At 54.4% G+C, this 12,821-nt stretch overlaps 1 protein-coding gene across 5 annotated transcripts in view; it reads left to right on the top strand.

Annotated features, from left to right (window-relative positions):
* Positions 1 to 12,821, top strand: part of DGKD (diacylglycerol kinase delta) — a 110,356-nt gene that overhangs the window by 81,604 nt on the left and 15,931 nt on the right. For all 5 annotated transcript variants that reach the window (XM_072796736.1, XM_072796737.1, XM_072796738.1 and 2 more), the window contains 11 exons: positions 1,000 to 1,084; positions 2,242 to 2,336; positions 2,442 to 2,541; positions 2,618 to 2,891; positions 4,140 to 4,289; positions 5,083 to 5,211; positions 6,443 to 6,539; positions 8,935 to 9,045; positions 11,325 to 11,421; positions 11,624 to 11,731; positions 12,704 to 12,817. In XM_072796736.1, the coding sequence (XP_072652837.1) occupies positions 1,000 to 1,084; positions 2,242 to 2,336; positions 2,442 to 2,541; positions 2,618 to 2,891; positions 4,140 to 4,289; positions 5,083 to 5,211; positions 6,443 to 6,539; positions 8,935 to 9,045; positions 11,325 to 11,421; positions 11,624 to 11,731; positions 12,704 to 12,817 (1,360 nt within the window). The remainder of the gene's footprint in view (positions 1 to 999; positions 1,085 to 2,241; positions 2,337 to 2,441; positions 2,542 to 2,617; positions 2,892 to 4,139; positions 4,290 to 5,082; positions 5,212 to 6,442; positions 6,540 to 8,934; positions 9,046 to 11,324; positions 11,422 to 11,623; positions 11,732 to 12,703; positions 12,818 to 12,821) is intronic.

A 12,821-nucleotide genomic window follows, 5' to 3' on the forward strand; every position in this document is an offset into this window, starting at 1 on the left:
AAAAAAAAAAAGAAACACAGGACAGTCAGACGCATCTGAGATGTAAATCCCTGCCCTGTCACTGAGAGTTGCATGAACTTGAGCACTTTCCTCAGTCTCACTGAGTCTTAGATTCCTCGTCAGGAAGGGAAAAATAATCCCAGCTACCTTGTGGGGGTGTTGAGGGATGAGAGTTTAATTCATTTGGTCAATTCAACTAGTGTTTGTTGAAAAAAATATTGGACCTGAGCACGGTCAGGTTTTGATATTTGATATTTTTTGATAGTTTCTAACTTTTCATCAGATTCTGCAGAAGTTTAAAATAAACAGAACGGGTGAGCAACCTGCCCTTGAGTGGTTCAAGTGTGGCGGCGAGGCCTTGGGTGAGGGGTGCCCCTGGCGGACCCCCGCCAGCAGAGTCATCCTTGTCATAAGGCTGAGCGGTCCCATTTCCCCATACTCTGTTCCCAGGAGAAGCTAAGTTCTGGGTAATTGTTCTGTATAGGTTTAAAAATACTTTGGCATCCTTTTTGAGTGAACTACTTTTAGTTCTGAGCTAGATGTAGGGAATCCCACTAACCACATGCCTGTGGGAAATTGGTCTCACTGACAAGTGCTTCATGGTCTTGGGTAGGATCCTGCAGTGGTGATTGGCAGTGTGATTTTGGGTGCACTCTGGCTGTCCCTGCCGCGTCTTCTCCCTTTAAGGGAGGTGTCCGTGCCTGTCTTTGGTGCCTGTGAAATGCTCCTTTCTGGGGGAGCTGGCTGCTGGCTGGGGGGTGTTGGCACTCTGTAGAAGGGGAACCCATCGCTCACAGAAGCCAGGTGTTCATTCATGGGATCCCTTTTACCCTCCCTCAGGGGCCTGCAGGGCCTTGTTGGTTGTGACGTTTGTTCTCAGCTCAGTGAGGAGCCAAGTTATGGGACGCAGAGTGGAGATAAAGGGCTTACGGATGAAGTCAGACTGTAAGATTGCCCAGGGCTGGGCCGACTTGCTGAGGGCTGCCTTTATGTGTGCAGGTGGAGCGTCATGGCTTACGAGACCAAACTCCCGCGGCAGGCCTCCTCTTCCACGGGCACCGAAGACTTCAGTGAGGGCTCTGAGGTATCTGCTGTTGCCCGCACCTAGCATTGTTCACGCCACCTCCCCAGCCCTTCGCTGATGAGCCGCTCCTTAAACGTCCTGCCTGAGGTTGGGCCCGCAGAGGTGCAGGCTCAGCCCAGGGTCACGTGGGAGCTGAGTGAATTCCAACTATCTCGTGGGCCTTGGGGTCCTCTGGGGGCTTCCCGGGGTGACCCCAGGACTTGGAGTCCCTTGTGACGATGGTCTCCTACGACTTCCTGTTTTTGCACTGTGCACTCCCAAGGTCTGCCCCTACTGCTGTTGTTCCCAGTGGCCTCCAGGCTCCCTCTCTCGTCCCACTCCTCTAGAATCCCTCCATCCTGCCACCCTTGTGCTTAGCCTGTGCTGGTCGAGTGTCCAATGTTTGGTTCTTCTCATTTTACAATTGCTTTTGTGACTTGTTGGTCCCCCAGGGCCTAGGCCTAGGTTTGGCTCTGCTCATGCAGTGCCCGGCACGTAGCTGTGCTCATGCCCACTGGTGACCTGGCTGCTGGCTGAGCGGAGAGAGGGCTCTGCTACGGGCTGTCTCCCTGTCAGGAGGGTCAGGACAATGGGCTAGGGTGGCGGTCAGCAAACGATGACCCCCAGCTCCAGTCTGCCTGGGCCTTGACCTGGCCTATGAGCAAACAAAGGTTTGCATGTTTTGAGAGAGAAAGAACACAGAGTGCAAAGCCTAAGATCTTTACTGGCTGGGTGGCGGGCCCTGGAGCCTGTGTTGGCCACACAGTAATCCCATTTCAGCAGGTGGAGGTGAGTGGGGAGGGGCTCGTTTACGCCGGGAGCCGAGGGGCCAGGGCCCTGTCTCAACCAGGAAGAAAAATAGGTCCGCTGTGACTGGAAGCTCAGTGAAGTAGCCCTGCCTGTCGACCTTGCTGCCAGAAGGTGCCAGGACTAGAGACTGCACTTCCTGGCACATGCAGGGGCGGGCCGTGAGACTGAAGTAGCGCCATATCGACACGGTCTTTTTTGTTAAGACCTGTCTGTTCACAGCTTGGTGAAGCATTTGAAACCTTTCAGCCAGCACTGGCGGATCTCAGGTTGGCGCGTGAAGTGAGCTGAGGCCCCGGCTGGCTGGGGAAGTGGGTGAGGAGCTCTCTGGGACCTTTCAGTCACCCCACCCTGTCTCGTGATAACTGTAGGTGCAACAAATTCTCTTCTATGAAGACTCAGTCGCAGCCCATCTTTCCAAAATCCTGACCTCCGACCAGCACTCGGTGGTGATCTCGTCGGCCAAGTGAGTGCCCGGTGGCTTTGGAGGAGCCAGGGGTCAACCTCGCAGGGTGCCTGGGTCCCAGGCAGAACTTTCTCTGGAAGTGTCTTTCCGTGTTTCCTCCCACAGAGTGCTCTGCGAGACTGTGAAGGACTTCGTGGCTCGGGTGGGGAAAGCCTACGAGAAGACCACCGAGAGCTCGGAGGAGTCAGAGGTCATGGCCAAGAAGGTCCGTGCCTGGGCTCCTGGGCGGGAGGGTGTCGGACGGAGAAGCACTCCACCCCATTCCCTTCGTTTTCCACCAGTGCTCTGTCCTGAAAGAGAAGCTGGACTCTCTCCTCAAGACCCTGGACGATGAGTCCCAGGCCTCGTCCTCCCTGCCCACCCCTCCGCCCACCATCGCCGAGGAGGCGGAAGATGGAGACGGGGCGGGCAGCGGCTGCGGCTCCACAGGGGAGCGCTCCGTGGGGTCGGCGTGCCCCACCCGGCCGCAGATATTTCGTCCCCGGGAACAGCTCATGCTCAGAGCCAACAGCCTGAAGAAAGCCATCCGTCAGATCATAGAACACACAGAAAAAGGTAACGGGTCTCTTAACGATCAAGTAGCTTTCTTCAGCAAGCACTGGGCACTCTGTTTTCCCCCCAGACGTGGTGGCAGACAAACAGGAATCCACCTCTGGGGCCACAGCCAGACACCCCAAGGCACATCCGCCCTCCTCACCACACTTGTGTCTGATGGAAGGATTAGAGGGAGCAGAAAGCGGAGGGCAGGGCAGGGTGGGACCCCAGCTGGGTGTGAACCGGTCCTTGCTTGGGGGGACCACTCCCTGCAAGGGGCCTGACCTGTCTAGCTGCCAGGCCTCGGGTGCAGCTTGGCAGAAACAGATGCTAGCGGTGGGTGTGCAGGGACCTTGCCGAGGGGACAGGGGCTGCACGGGGGCTGGGGGTGTTCTGAAGAGAACCTCACTCTGGAGGTGGAACTAGGAGCTCTGAGGACACCCTGAGAGGAGGACCCTATGAGAGGTGGGCCTGGCTGGGGGTGGTGGGTGAGGCCATCAGCTGTGGGATGGAAAGAGAGGCTGGCACGGGGCACTGCTGTGTGTTGAAGGGTGGGAGGCTGGGCGGGAGGTGGTTAGAGCAGTGGGGGGCCTTGCTGCGGTGTGGAGGGTGTTCCGGGCCTGGGGGCCAGGTTGCCAACTCTCCATGATGAGCCTGCAGGCAGAGGGTGGGTGGACTGTGTAGGATTAAAGACTCACTGGCTGGTAGCTTCCTTTTTGTAGACTTGATTTCTAAGCTTTGAAGGGAATGCTGCAAATGCAGTGTGACCTGTGAACTTCAGGCATCCAGCCTCCCTCGGGCTGTATTGTCCTCCATCTGTGTGCTCTCACGACTCTCAGAAACCATTTCATCCCACTCCCACTCACCCCAAACCCTTCCCAGCACCCGCCTCCTCGTCCATCAGTGAGAATCAGGGGTTGTGATCCCCGCTGGTGTGTGTGCGCCAGGCCTGCTTCTGGCTGATGGTCAGGTGGAGGCCCCATGTGCCTTTAGTCCACTCCCCTTCTCCACGTCTTCCAGCCGCTTGGCTCTCCTCCTTCTCCCCAGCCCATCCACGCAGATGCCCGGAGCCCGACATTCTTGGACGGCTCAGAGGACAGTGGGGACGGGCTGGCCACTTTGGGCTGTGAGCCCTCAGCTGAGAGGATGTCTAAACAGAGTTCACGGAGATGGGGAGAGGAGCCTATGTTGGGCAGGCGCTCTGGGCCACGTGCCATCCATGTACTTCACCACCATGCACTCAACTGCAGTCGTTCTTTCCTTGCACAGCTGTTGACGAACAGAACGCCCAGACCCAAGAACAGGAGGGCTTCACCTTAGGTCTCTCTGAGTCAGAGGAGAAAAAAGACCTGAAGTCGGATGACAGAGTGTGTCCCACTGAGAGCTGTGGGGTTGCCAAGGGCAGGAGCCTCCGCAAAGGTACCAGCCAGTCCTGATGACCCCATCACAGTGCTCAGGCCTCTGGGGTTTGCCATAGTCAGAAAGCTGGCCCTAGGAAGGTTTAGGTTCCCTTCTCATAGTTGCTTTGACTTCTTAGTATAAAAAGTCACGAATGCATGGCCTGTTTCCGTGCACCACCTCCCTTGTCTGGGAAAGTCCCTGCAGGACCCCATAGGAAAGAGTGTGCTTTCCCCAGAACCTGCCGATGCACGCCAGGCGCAGCAGGGCTCAGGCATTCCTGTGCAGGTGGTTGCAGGCCAGGCTACCTGGCATTTTGGCTATGGTACCACCTAGCCCTACGGGCTGTCCGCTGGAGCTCCTTATCCCTTTGGAACAGCTCCCAGCCCAGGCTGTTGCTGTGGAGAGGCACCACCTTCCGACTGACTGTGTAGCCCCCTCCTTGTAGCCTGTGCAACCCGCTGGGAGGTGTCTGCCTGAGTGTTTACTCCATGATCATTACTGTTCTGAGCTCCACTCTGCCCTCCACGGGCGCCCACAGCCCCCACTGTGACTGGGAGTCAGCCCCACCCCCCTGTCCCAGCCTCCAGAGGGTGTCCAGACCCACTTGCCTCTCCGGCCCCTTCCCAGGTCACCTCCTCTCTCCTGGACTCTTGATTTGTCTCGTACCCTCTGCTGGGGCCTGACCAGGGCTGGTGACCATTCCCTACTCCCCTCAGCCCTTAGCAGCAGTTGTTTCTCTAATGACCTTTCCCAGTGCTTCAGGAATGTTCTATTTTGGATGGTTTTACGGGTTTCTGTTCTGTTTTTGTAGTGTCCAAATCCCCATGTGAGAAGCTGATAAGCAAAGGAAGTCTGTCACTGGGCAGTTCTGCCTCTCTTCCTTCCCAGTCAGGAAACCGGGATGGCCTGCCAGCCCTGAACACCAAGATCCTGTTCTCCAGTGAGTGTCCCCACAGGTTGGCCGTGTGTGTCTGTGGGCCAGTGCAGGTGGGGTGCTACCCTGCCAGCTAGTGAGGTCAGGGGCCTCCTGCTTTGCCTGGCACGGAGTCTGTGGGAATGAATGAGACCCAGTTCCTGTCCTTTAAGAGTTTATATTTAGGTCTGTGGGAAACAGAGACTAGGTTTCAAAGTGATATTATGGCATGAAAAGTGCTTTTATTTATTGTAAGGGGCAGCCAGCCCCCAGATTGCTGCCAGAGGCCCCAGAAAGGCATCATTGAGGAGGCGATAGTTGAGCTGGGTCCTGAAGGATGAATAGGAGTCATCCTGAGTGAGGAGGGAGGGGTGGGCAGGTTGTGGTGGGGAGCCAGCTGAGTCATCCTGTCATTTCTAGCATGATTGTAGGAGGGCACAAATGGCCACGGAGTTGGGCCAGTCCACCTTCCTATGTTTGCTTTCATTTTGCCCAGGTAGGGGTGAAGGTAACCGTCCCTCCAGAGGGCAGTAACAGTTCTCTGTGTCTGCAGAAGGAAGGGTTAGCACTGGGACTGAGATGGCCAGTAGGAGCCCCTTAAGCAGCTTCAGGTGACTTCCTGAGTCCTCCTGGGCCTGGCAGAGTGCACGTCACACCATCGGCTCCCATAAGTGATTGGGCAACTTCTAGGTGAATCTCAGCTGAATAGAAAGTTCCAGAAGCCCTTGGGCAATGAGGCCAATGAGCTGTATTTGTTTAATCAGAGACACATGTCCCTGAATGGGTGGACTGGCGGGGCTCCAGTTCTGCCCTGGTGCTCAGGACTTGACATTTTCAAATTATAATGCAGATTCCTTGAGGGTTCTGGTCACTTGGGCTGTTCCCTATTTACGTCTCCTGAACTTAGCCTCTCAAAGCCGTGCGGCTGAATGCTAAGATGACTTGTACTAAGGGATCGTTAAGTGGAGCTTCTTACCTGTGATGGAACTGACTTTGTAAGCCGTTCTTTGACACGTCTTCTAGGTGTTGGTCTCTGCCACCCAGTGTGTGTGTTTTTGCTCCATGAATATGGATTTATGGTGGTAATCTTTGGCCTGAAACACTTAATTGTCAACATTTGGATCTGTTTCTACATTATTGAGAGATGTTTAATTACAGTAACATGTCAAAGAGTACGTGTCCCTCAGCCTAGAAGACGTGAGCGTCTCCTAATCCAGTGAATCCTGACCTGCAGTCTGTCCCTGTTCCCTCCCTCCAGATGTTCGGGCTGGGATGTCTGGTTCCTTGCCTGGAGGTTCTGTCATCAGTCGCTTACTAATTAACGCGGATCCCTTTAACTCTGAACCGGAAAACCTGTGAGTATGGGGGTAAAGCAGGTGCGGGTGCACGGGTTGCTAAAGAATGTTGGAGCCCAGAAAGCCGGTTTGGAATTGGCCAGAGGAGTTCATGTACCGTTGACGAGGAGGTCCTCCTCCAGCTTTGTTAGCTGAGAAGGAAAACCTAGAAACTGTGGTGCCTCAGCTAAGCGTCTGGCTGGAAAGTTCTGTGATGGGAGTAGCCTGTCCTGGCTCATCCCAGCTCCCCATCTTGTGTCAGTGGCTCCCGAACATCCTTCAACATCTGAGGTTTTCGGAGGGTTCAGAAGCTCCCGCCTTGTTCTTTGTCACTCTCCAGGACCCTGGCTGGCCCTGCGTTGGTGCCTCGTCCTGACACCCTTCTTCCCATGCTCTACCCTTTTGGCCCTGCAGGGGCCTAGGCTCTGGGGCCAAATCTAGGAGATACTTGGGTTTGGGATCGCAGGGAAGAAGGCTCCCAGGCTGCTCTGTGGGCCATTGCCATGTCCTCTGCCCTGTTTCTCAGGCACCGAGGCCTCTGTCAGTGGAGTTTATTCAGGCCATGGTGGAAACAGATGGTATTTTGAAAACCTGGTCTTCTAGGGTTTCCCTTCTGCTGGCTGGTAGCAAGGTCTGGGCAGTGTGGCTGGTGGCAGTTGGTTGAATGTGTGCCATGTGTGTCTGGCGTGGTGGAGGGTGACAGAAATGTGCAGCTTTGTGCAGACTCTGGGGGTTCTGGAGAGCAGAGCCAGAAGTGTGCAGAGTGGCCTCGGTTCAGACATCTGCTGCCAGATGCTAGCCTGCATAGACACGTCAGCGTCCTTGTCCCGGACCTGACACTGCTGTCTGCCTGCCTTTCACCCGCTGCCCTGGCCCTTCTGGGGCTTGGGTCCTGACCCTCCTGACACTGTTTTCCTCAGTAGGGGCTGCAGCCTTCCATGAGCAGCACCCAATAGGGCCTCCTGAGCTAGATACTTCTTTTGTTCCCTTCACCTAAGACCAGTGAGGTCCCACACCTGGCAGCGGAGGCATCGTCTTTTCCTCTTGTCCACATGGGGTGAGACTCATCTGGGGAGACAAGCTGCTGTCCTCTGTCCATGCAGGGTGGCGCGCCAGGGCCATGGCCAGGGGGGCCCCAGACTCATGGTCATGCTGCCGGGACCTCCGGGGCCTGGCCGCCTCCCACTTCCCAGGTCCCTGTGCCCAGTCTCTCCATTCTCCTTCCCTTGTCCCCAAGCTGTTTTTCTGGATCAGATCCTTCACTTTTCCCAGGACCTATAAATACTGGTCAGCATGTGGTCTTCTGCTCAGAAAACAGTTTTGACTTGAGCTTTGCTCTCACTAAGCTTTTAGGCGCTTGGATTAGATATGTCATAAAAACATGTCCATGTGGTGATTGCTTCTCAAATCAGGCTTCAAACGCCTGTTAACCTAAATGTGGCAGAGTTCTGACCCACACAGTACTCCCTGTGCAGTTTGTGTGGGAGCCGCCACCAGGAATGCCAGGCATGTCCCCTCCTTGCTGCTTTCTCCAGGCAGAGGGTCAGGGACTCCTTTACACCAGCTGCCCTGGAGGGAGAGGAGGGTCTACAGAGCCCTAGTGTGACCCCTGCAGCCACGATGATTGCGGAGGGGAGGGGATGGGCTGAGAAGCTGGAGTAAAATGAGTCTCATCAATGGTGGACACGGGGAAGGCAGGGGCTGGGATGGACGTTTTCACATTTGGAGATGACTTTGATCAGGTCTGGGGGTGTTTGAGGCACGTTCTGAGACCCACGGTTGAAGATGTGTGAGTATATGTGCCATAGATATTGTCAGGTTTCATGTTGCCTGAGAGCGTGGTGGGGAGTGTGAGACGGTGCAGCCGACTCTGGGAAAGTCTGGTGGTACCTCAAAACCCAGTGTCCATGAGGCCCAGCATGATCTGGGGCCACGCCCAGGAGGAGGGAAACCGTGTTCACTCTGGCATGTGTACTGGTGCTCACACATCTACAGCGGAGTGCCGTGGAGCCATTAGGAGGGATGAGGTCCTGAGCCCGACGAGCCCCAAAAACATGATGCTCACACTCTGGATTCCATTTGTATGAAACTTGAGAATAGGCACAGCATAGAGACAGCAGATTTGTGGTTGCCAGAGTTGAGGGTTTAGGGACTGATGGCTAAGGGGTGGGGGCTTGCTTTTGGGGTGATGAGATGTCTTAAAATGGATAGTAGCGACGGTTACGTGACCAAGTATGTTAAAGATCACCAAGTCCTACATTTTAAATGGTTATGTCGGGTGGGATGAGTTCTGTGTCAATAAAGATGCTCCCGAAGAACAAGCCATGAGTTTTGCCCTCAGTGAGAGATGCTTGGAGGTTGAGAGGCTGCTAAATGAGCCAGGATTGTTCTCACTGGACTGACTCCCCCTTTGCAGAGAGTATTACACAGAGAAGTGCGTCATGAACAATTATTTTGGCATTGGCCTGGATGCGAAGATCTCCCTGGACTTCAACAACAAGCGTGATGAGCACCCAGAGAAGTGCAGGTAGGTGGTGGCCTGTGTGCACACCTGCCCTTTGCACCCTCCTCGCTTCTTCTTCCGGGAAGCGAGGACTTCGGGAGTCAGCGAGGTAAAGGGCACACAGTGCTAAGGCAGAAGGCATATGTAAAGCCCAAATGTCTTGTTGTCGGAAGGAAGGTGCTTTTACAAGATGTGGCTGGGAGCAAGTTGGAGTCTAAGAGGGCAGCCTGGAGGAGGGTTCCATCTCTCAAATTCCACATGAGAAAATGAGTGACTGTGGTCAGTTGGAAGGGCCTCGTCCGAGTCTCTGGAGAGTCAACAGTCCGTGGTGATGCTGTGAAGGGCCCAGCGACATACAGTGTGCTAAGAAGTTACTGTGCCAGACTTGAGAGGCCCTGGCAACGTTGGTGGCGGGTCTGTGTGTTCCTCACCACCAGGCAGGCCTGGGCGGCCTGGTTGGCTCCCCACAAATCCCAGGAGAAGGCGCCCTCCACAGAAAGCCACATGAGAGGCCCGAGGGGTGTCCCTGGAGACGTTCAGTTTCTTCCTCTAAATTACATCTGCTCGCCCCTCCCGGCCTAGGGAGGGGATGGAGAAGAATGGGCAGGTTTCCTCCTGGGTTGAAGTGGAGATTCTGTCTCCGTGGAAATATGAGAAGTGAAGCAGGAGTTAGCATCTCCCTCCTCACCCCTCCTGGAGGAGGAGACTATTCAGCTTTGACATTCTAGAACTAGTGAGGGAGAAGCTGGCGTGAGTGTGGACAGAGACAGCCATTGACGTAGGAGTTGAGGGGCCCCTTGCTGGAGAGCCTGCAGACTCGCTCGCTGTTCCATCTGGTCTGTGTGCCCCTGCTTGCTTGGTGCCATTATCACCTGGAGGGGTGGCTGGGGGAGCTGGGTGGGAGGGGGTCACACACCTGAGGAGCTGCTCTGGTGATCACCCACGTTCTGTGTGGTTGGAAATTTCTGGGAAAACAAAATCAAGTATAAGAATTCAAGAAACTTTGAGCTCTGGGGCTCTTGAGTGGAGGAAGGGGCCTCAGAGGCCCCCCAGGGACATCTCTGTTATATAGCACGTGGTGGTGAGTCCAAATCATTTAAGAATAACTGAAAAAGTAATTAAAATGTATACAATTTAACAGTAAAATAGGTGAGGAGGACAATAGACAATACATTCTTAGAGCTGTGGGACCCTGATAGGACACTCCCTGGGTTTGTATTAAGGGCTTTGAAAAGGTCTAAGAGGAATTCCAATTCTATGAGTCTATCCTTTTTTTTTTTTTTTTTTAAAGATTTTATTTATTTATTCATGAGAGACAGAGAGAGAGAGAGAGAGAGAGAGAGAGAGGCAGAGACACAGGCTCCCTGCAGGGAGTCCGATGCAGGACTCGATCCCAAGACCCTGGGATCACGCCCTGAACCAGAGGCGGATGCTCAACTGCTGAGCCACCCAGGCGCCCCACCTATGAGTCTTTCCTAAAGAAGTAACTGGAAATGTTTGAGAAGAGGTGTTGTGCAAAGGGTCCAGTGCCATGTAATACACAGAGCCCAGGAGTGGGAACTGGCTGGGTCCAGTCAGAGGGGTGAGGCTGAGCAGCGATGGTGGGGAGGTACCCCGCTGGGGTCAGCCCCACCTCGGGGCACAGGCTGCAGGGCCAAGTGCACAGAGTCAGGCAGGAGACTGGAGACGGCTGTTGTACCCATAAGTCAAATACCTAGAAAAAGTTGAGGGAATACAGCGAAGTTTTTTATTGCCAGTCGTACAGATGTGGGGATTATGAGGATTATTCATTCCTTTGTGCTTTTCTGCACTTATCAATTTCTGTGATAAGCATAATTTTACAGCTGGAAAAAACATCCGTTTATTTTTTGTTTTTTTAATTTATTCATGAGAGACACAAAGAGAGAGAGAGGTAGAGACGTAGGTAGAGGGAGAAGCAGGCTCCATGCAAGGAGCCAGATCCAGGACTTGTTCCCCGGTTTCCAGGATCAGGCCCTGGGCCGAAGGCAGCACTAAACCGCTGAGCCACCCGGGCTGCTCATCATCAGTTTTTTTGTGAGGTTCTGTAATGTCTGGAAATTACTTTCTGGGGAGTGTTATTTTTTAGCAGAATTTTCCATCAGTAGATGTATTTCTTTCTGCATAGCTCACAGACACGTCACGAGGGAAGTCTTGGTGCTGGGAGTGCTTGTTGCATCTGACCGGTGTGTGATCAGATGCCTTCCTGAAGTTCTCAGCAGCGACTGTAGTTCTCTGTAGAAACAGAGCTGAGATGCTATGTGTTCTTTGCTTTCCGCCCACAGGAGTCGGACCAAGAACATGATGTGGTACGGAGTTCTCGGGACCAAAGAGTTGCTACACAGAACCTACAAGAACCTGGAGCAGAAGGTCCTGTTGGAGGTGAGTGGTGGGGGGTCTCCTGTGACTGCGGCAGGCAGGGGCCCGTCTGCCCTCCTGTTAGCCCTTCTCCTGGCCAGGTGGAGACTCCCTCAGTCTGGGCCAGGAGTGGGCAGGAGGCAGGATTTCTAGTGAAGAAGGACCAGGTCCATCCTGTGCATCTCTCTCTCTCCCTTTTTCTTTTTCCGGGATTTCCACTGCTCAGTGTGATGGTCGACCCATCCCACTCCCCAGTCTCCAGGGAATTGCCGTCCTCAACATTCCCAGCTATGCTGGAGGGACCAACTTCTGGGGGGGCACCAAGGAAGATGACGTACGTACTGGGGTCCTGGGTGGCATGGGCCCAAGCTGGGTGTGAGTATCCACCACTTCAGGCCCCGGTGGAGCATTCTAGCTCTTAGGGCTCTGCTGGTGGTGCAGAGGTGTGGACAGAACTCCTTCCTTGTGCTGGCAGTTGGGGGTACAGTGGAGAACAGGACAGATAGGGTCCCCTGCTCACGAGAAGAGAAGCTGAGTAGGACAGATGTGGTCAGGGGTATAGATGTAGAAGCCAGGCCCGACTCCAATGTGGGGCAGTCTGGGAAGGCCTCTCGGGGAGACATCTACACAGACCTGAAGGGAGACTTGGGGTTGGCAGGTCAGGTGAGGGGAGGGTGCAGGTTGGAGAGGCTGCTCCAGGGAATTGCTGGAACAGCGTATGAGAAGGCTTAGTGGTGAGACAGGATGTGGTGTGGAGAAAGTTCTCTTGCACAGTGCGCAGTGGGTGGGATGCAGACAAGTTAGAGCCCACGTGCAGTTGTGTAATCTGGGGAAGAAGTTTGGAGTTTCTGCTAAGAACTGTGTGAGGCATTGATTGCCTTTAACCAGGGGTGTGGCTTCCTTCATACATAATAGCCAACAAAAATAGTTCACATGAACTACACCCTTGAGAGGCTCTGGGAGCCGTTCTAAGCACCAGGCCCACATTACCCCAGTCCTCATTAGAGCGTACCAGTGTTCTTCCACAGGTGGGGGGACCGAGGACAAGAGAAATTAAGTGACTTGCTTGGGGTCACACTACTAGTCCAGCTCAGAGATTTGATTCCTGGCAGCTGGTGTTAGGGCCTCTCCTAGAAAACCCCTCAGTAGCACATCCACCCCACAGCTGCTTCTCAGCTAGGATACACCACCCCCTGGCAGTGCCCCTGTCTCTCTCTAAGCAGAGTAGCAGCCCAGAAAGTGAGCACAGAGGGGTGTGCAGGGAAGTTCGGGAGCAGAGGTCAGCTCTTAACACTGGTCCTTGCAGACTTTTGCAGCTCCGTCGTTTGATGATAAGATCCTGGAGGTGGTTGCTGTGTTTGGCAGTATGCAGATGGCCGTCTCTCGTGTCATTAAGCTGCAGCATCACCGAATCGCCCAGGTAC

This window comes from Canis lupus, chromosome 24 (assembly GCF_048164855.1).
Source record: "Canis lupus baileyi chromosome 24, mCanLup2.hap1, whole genome shotgun sequence".
Classification (NCBI taxonomy): domain Eukaryota; kingdom Metazoa; phylum Chordata; class Mammalia; order Carnivora; family Canidae; genus Canis; species Canis lupus.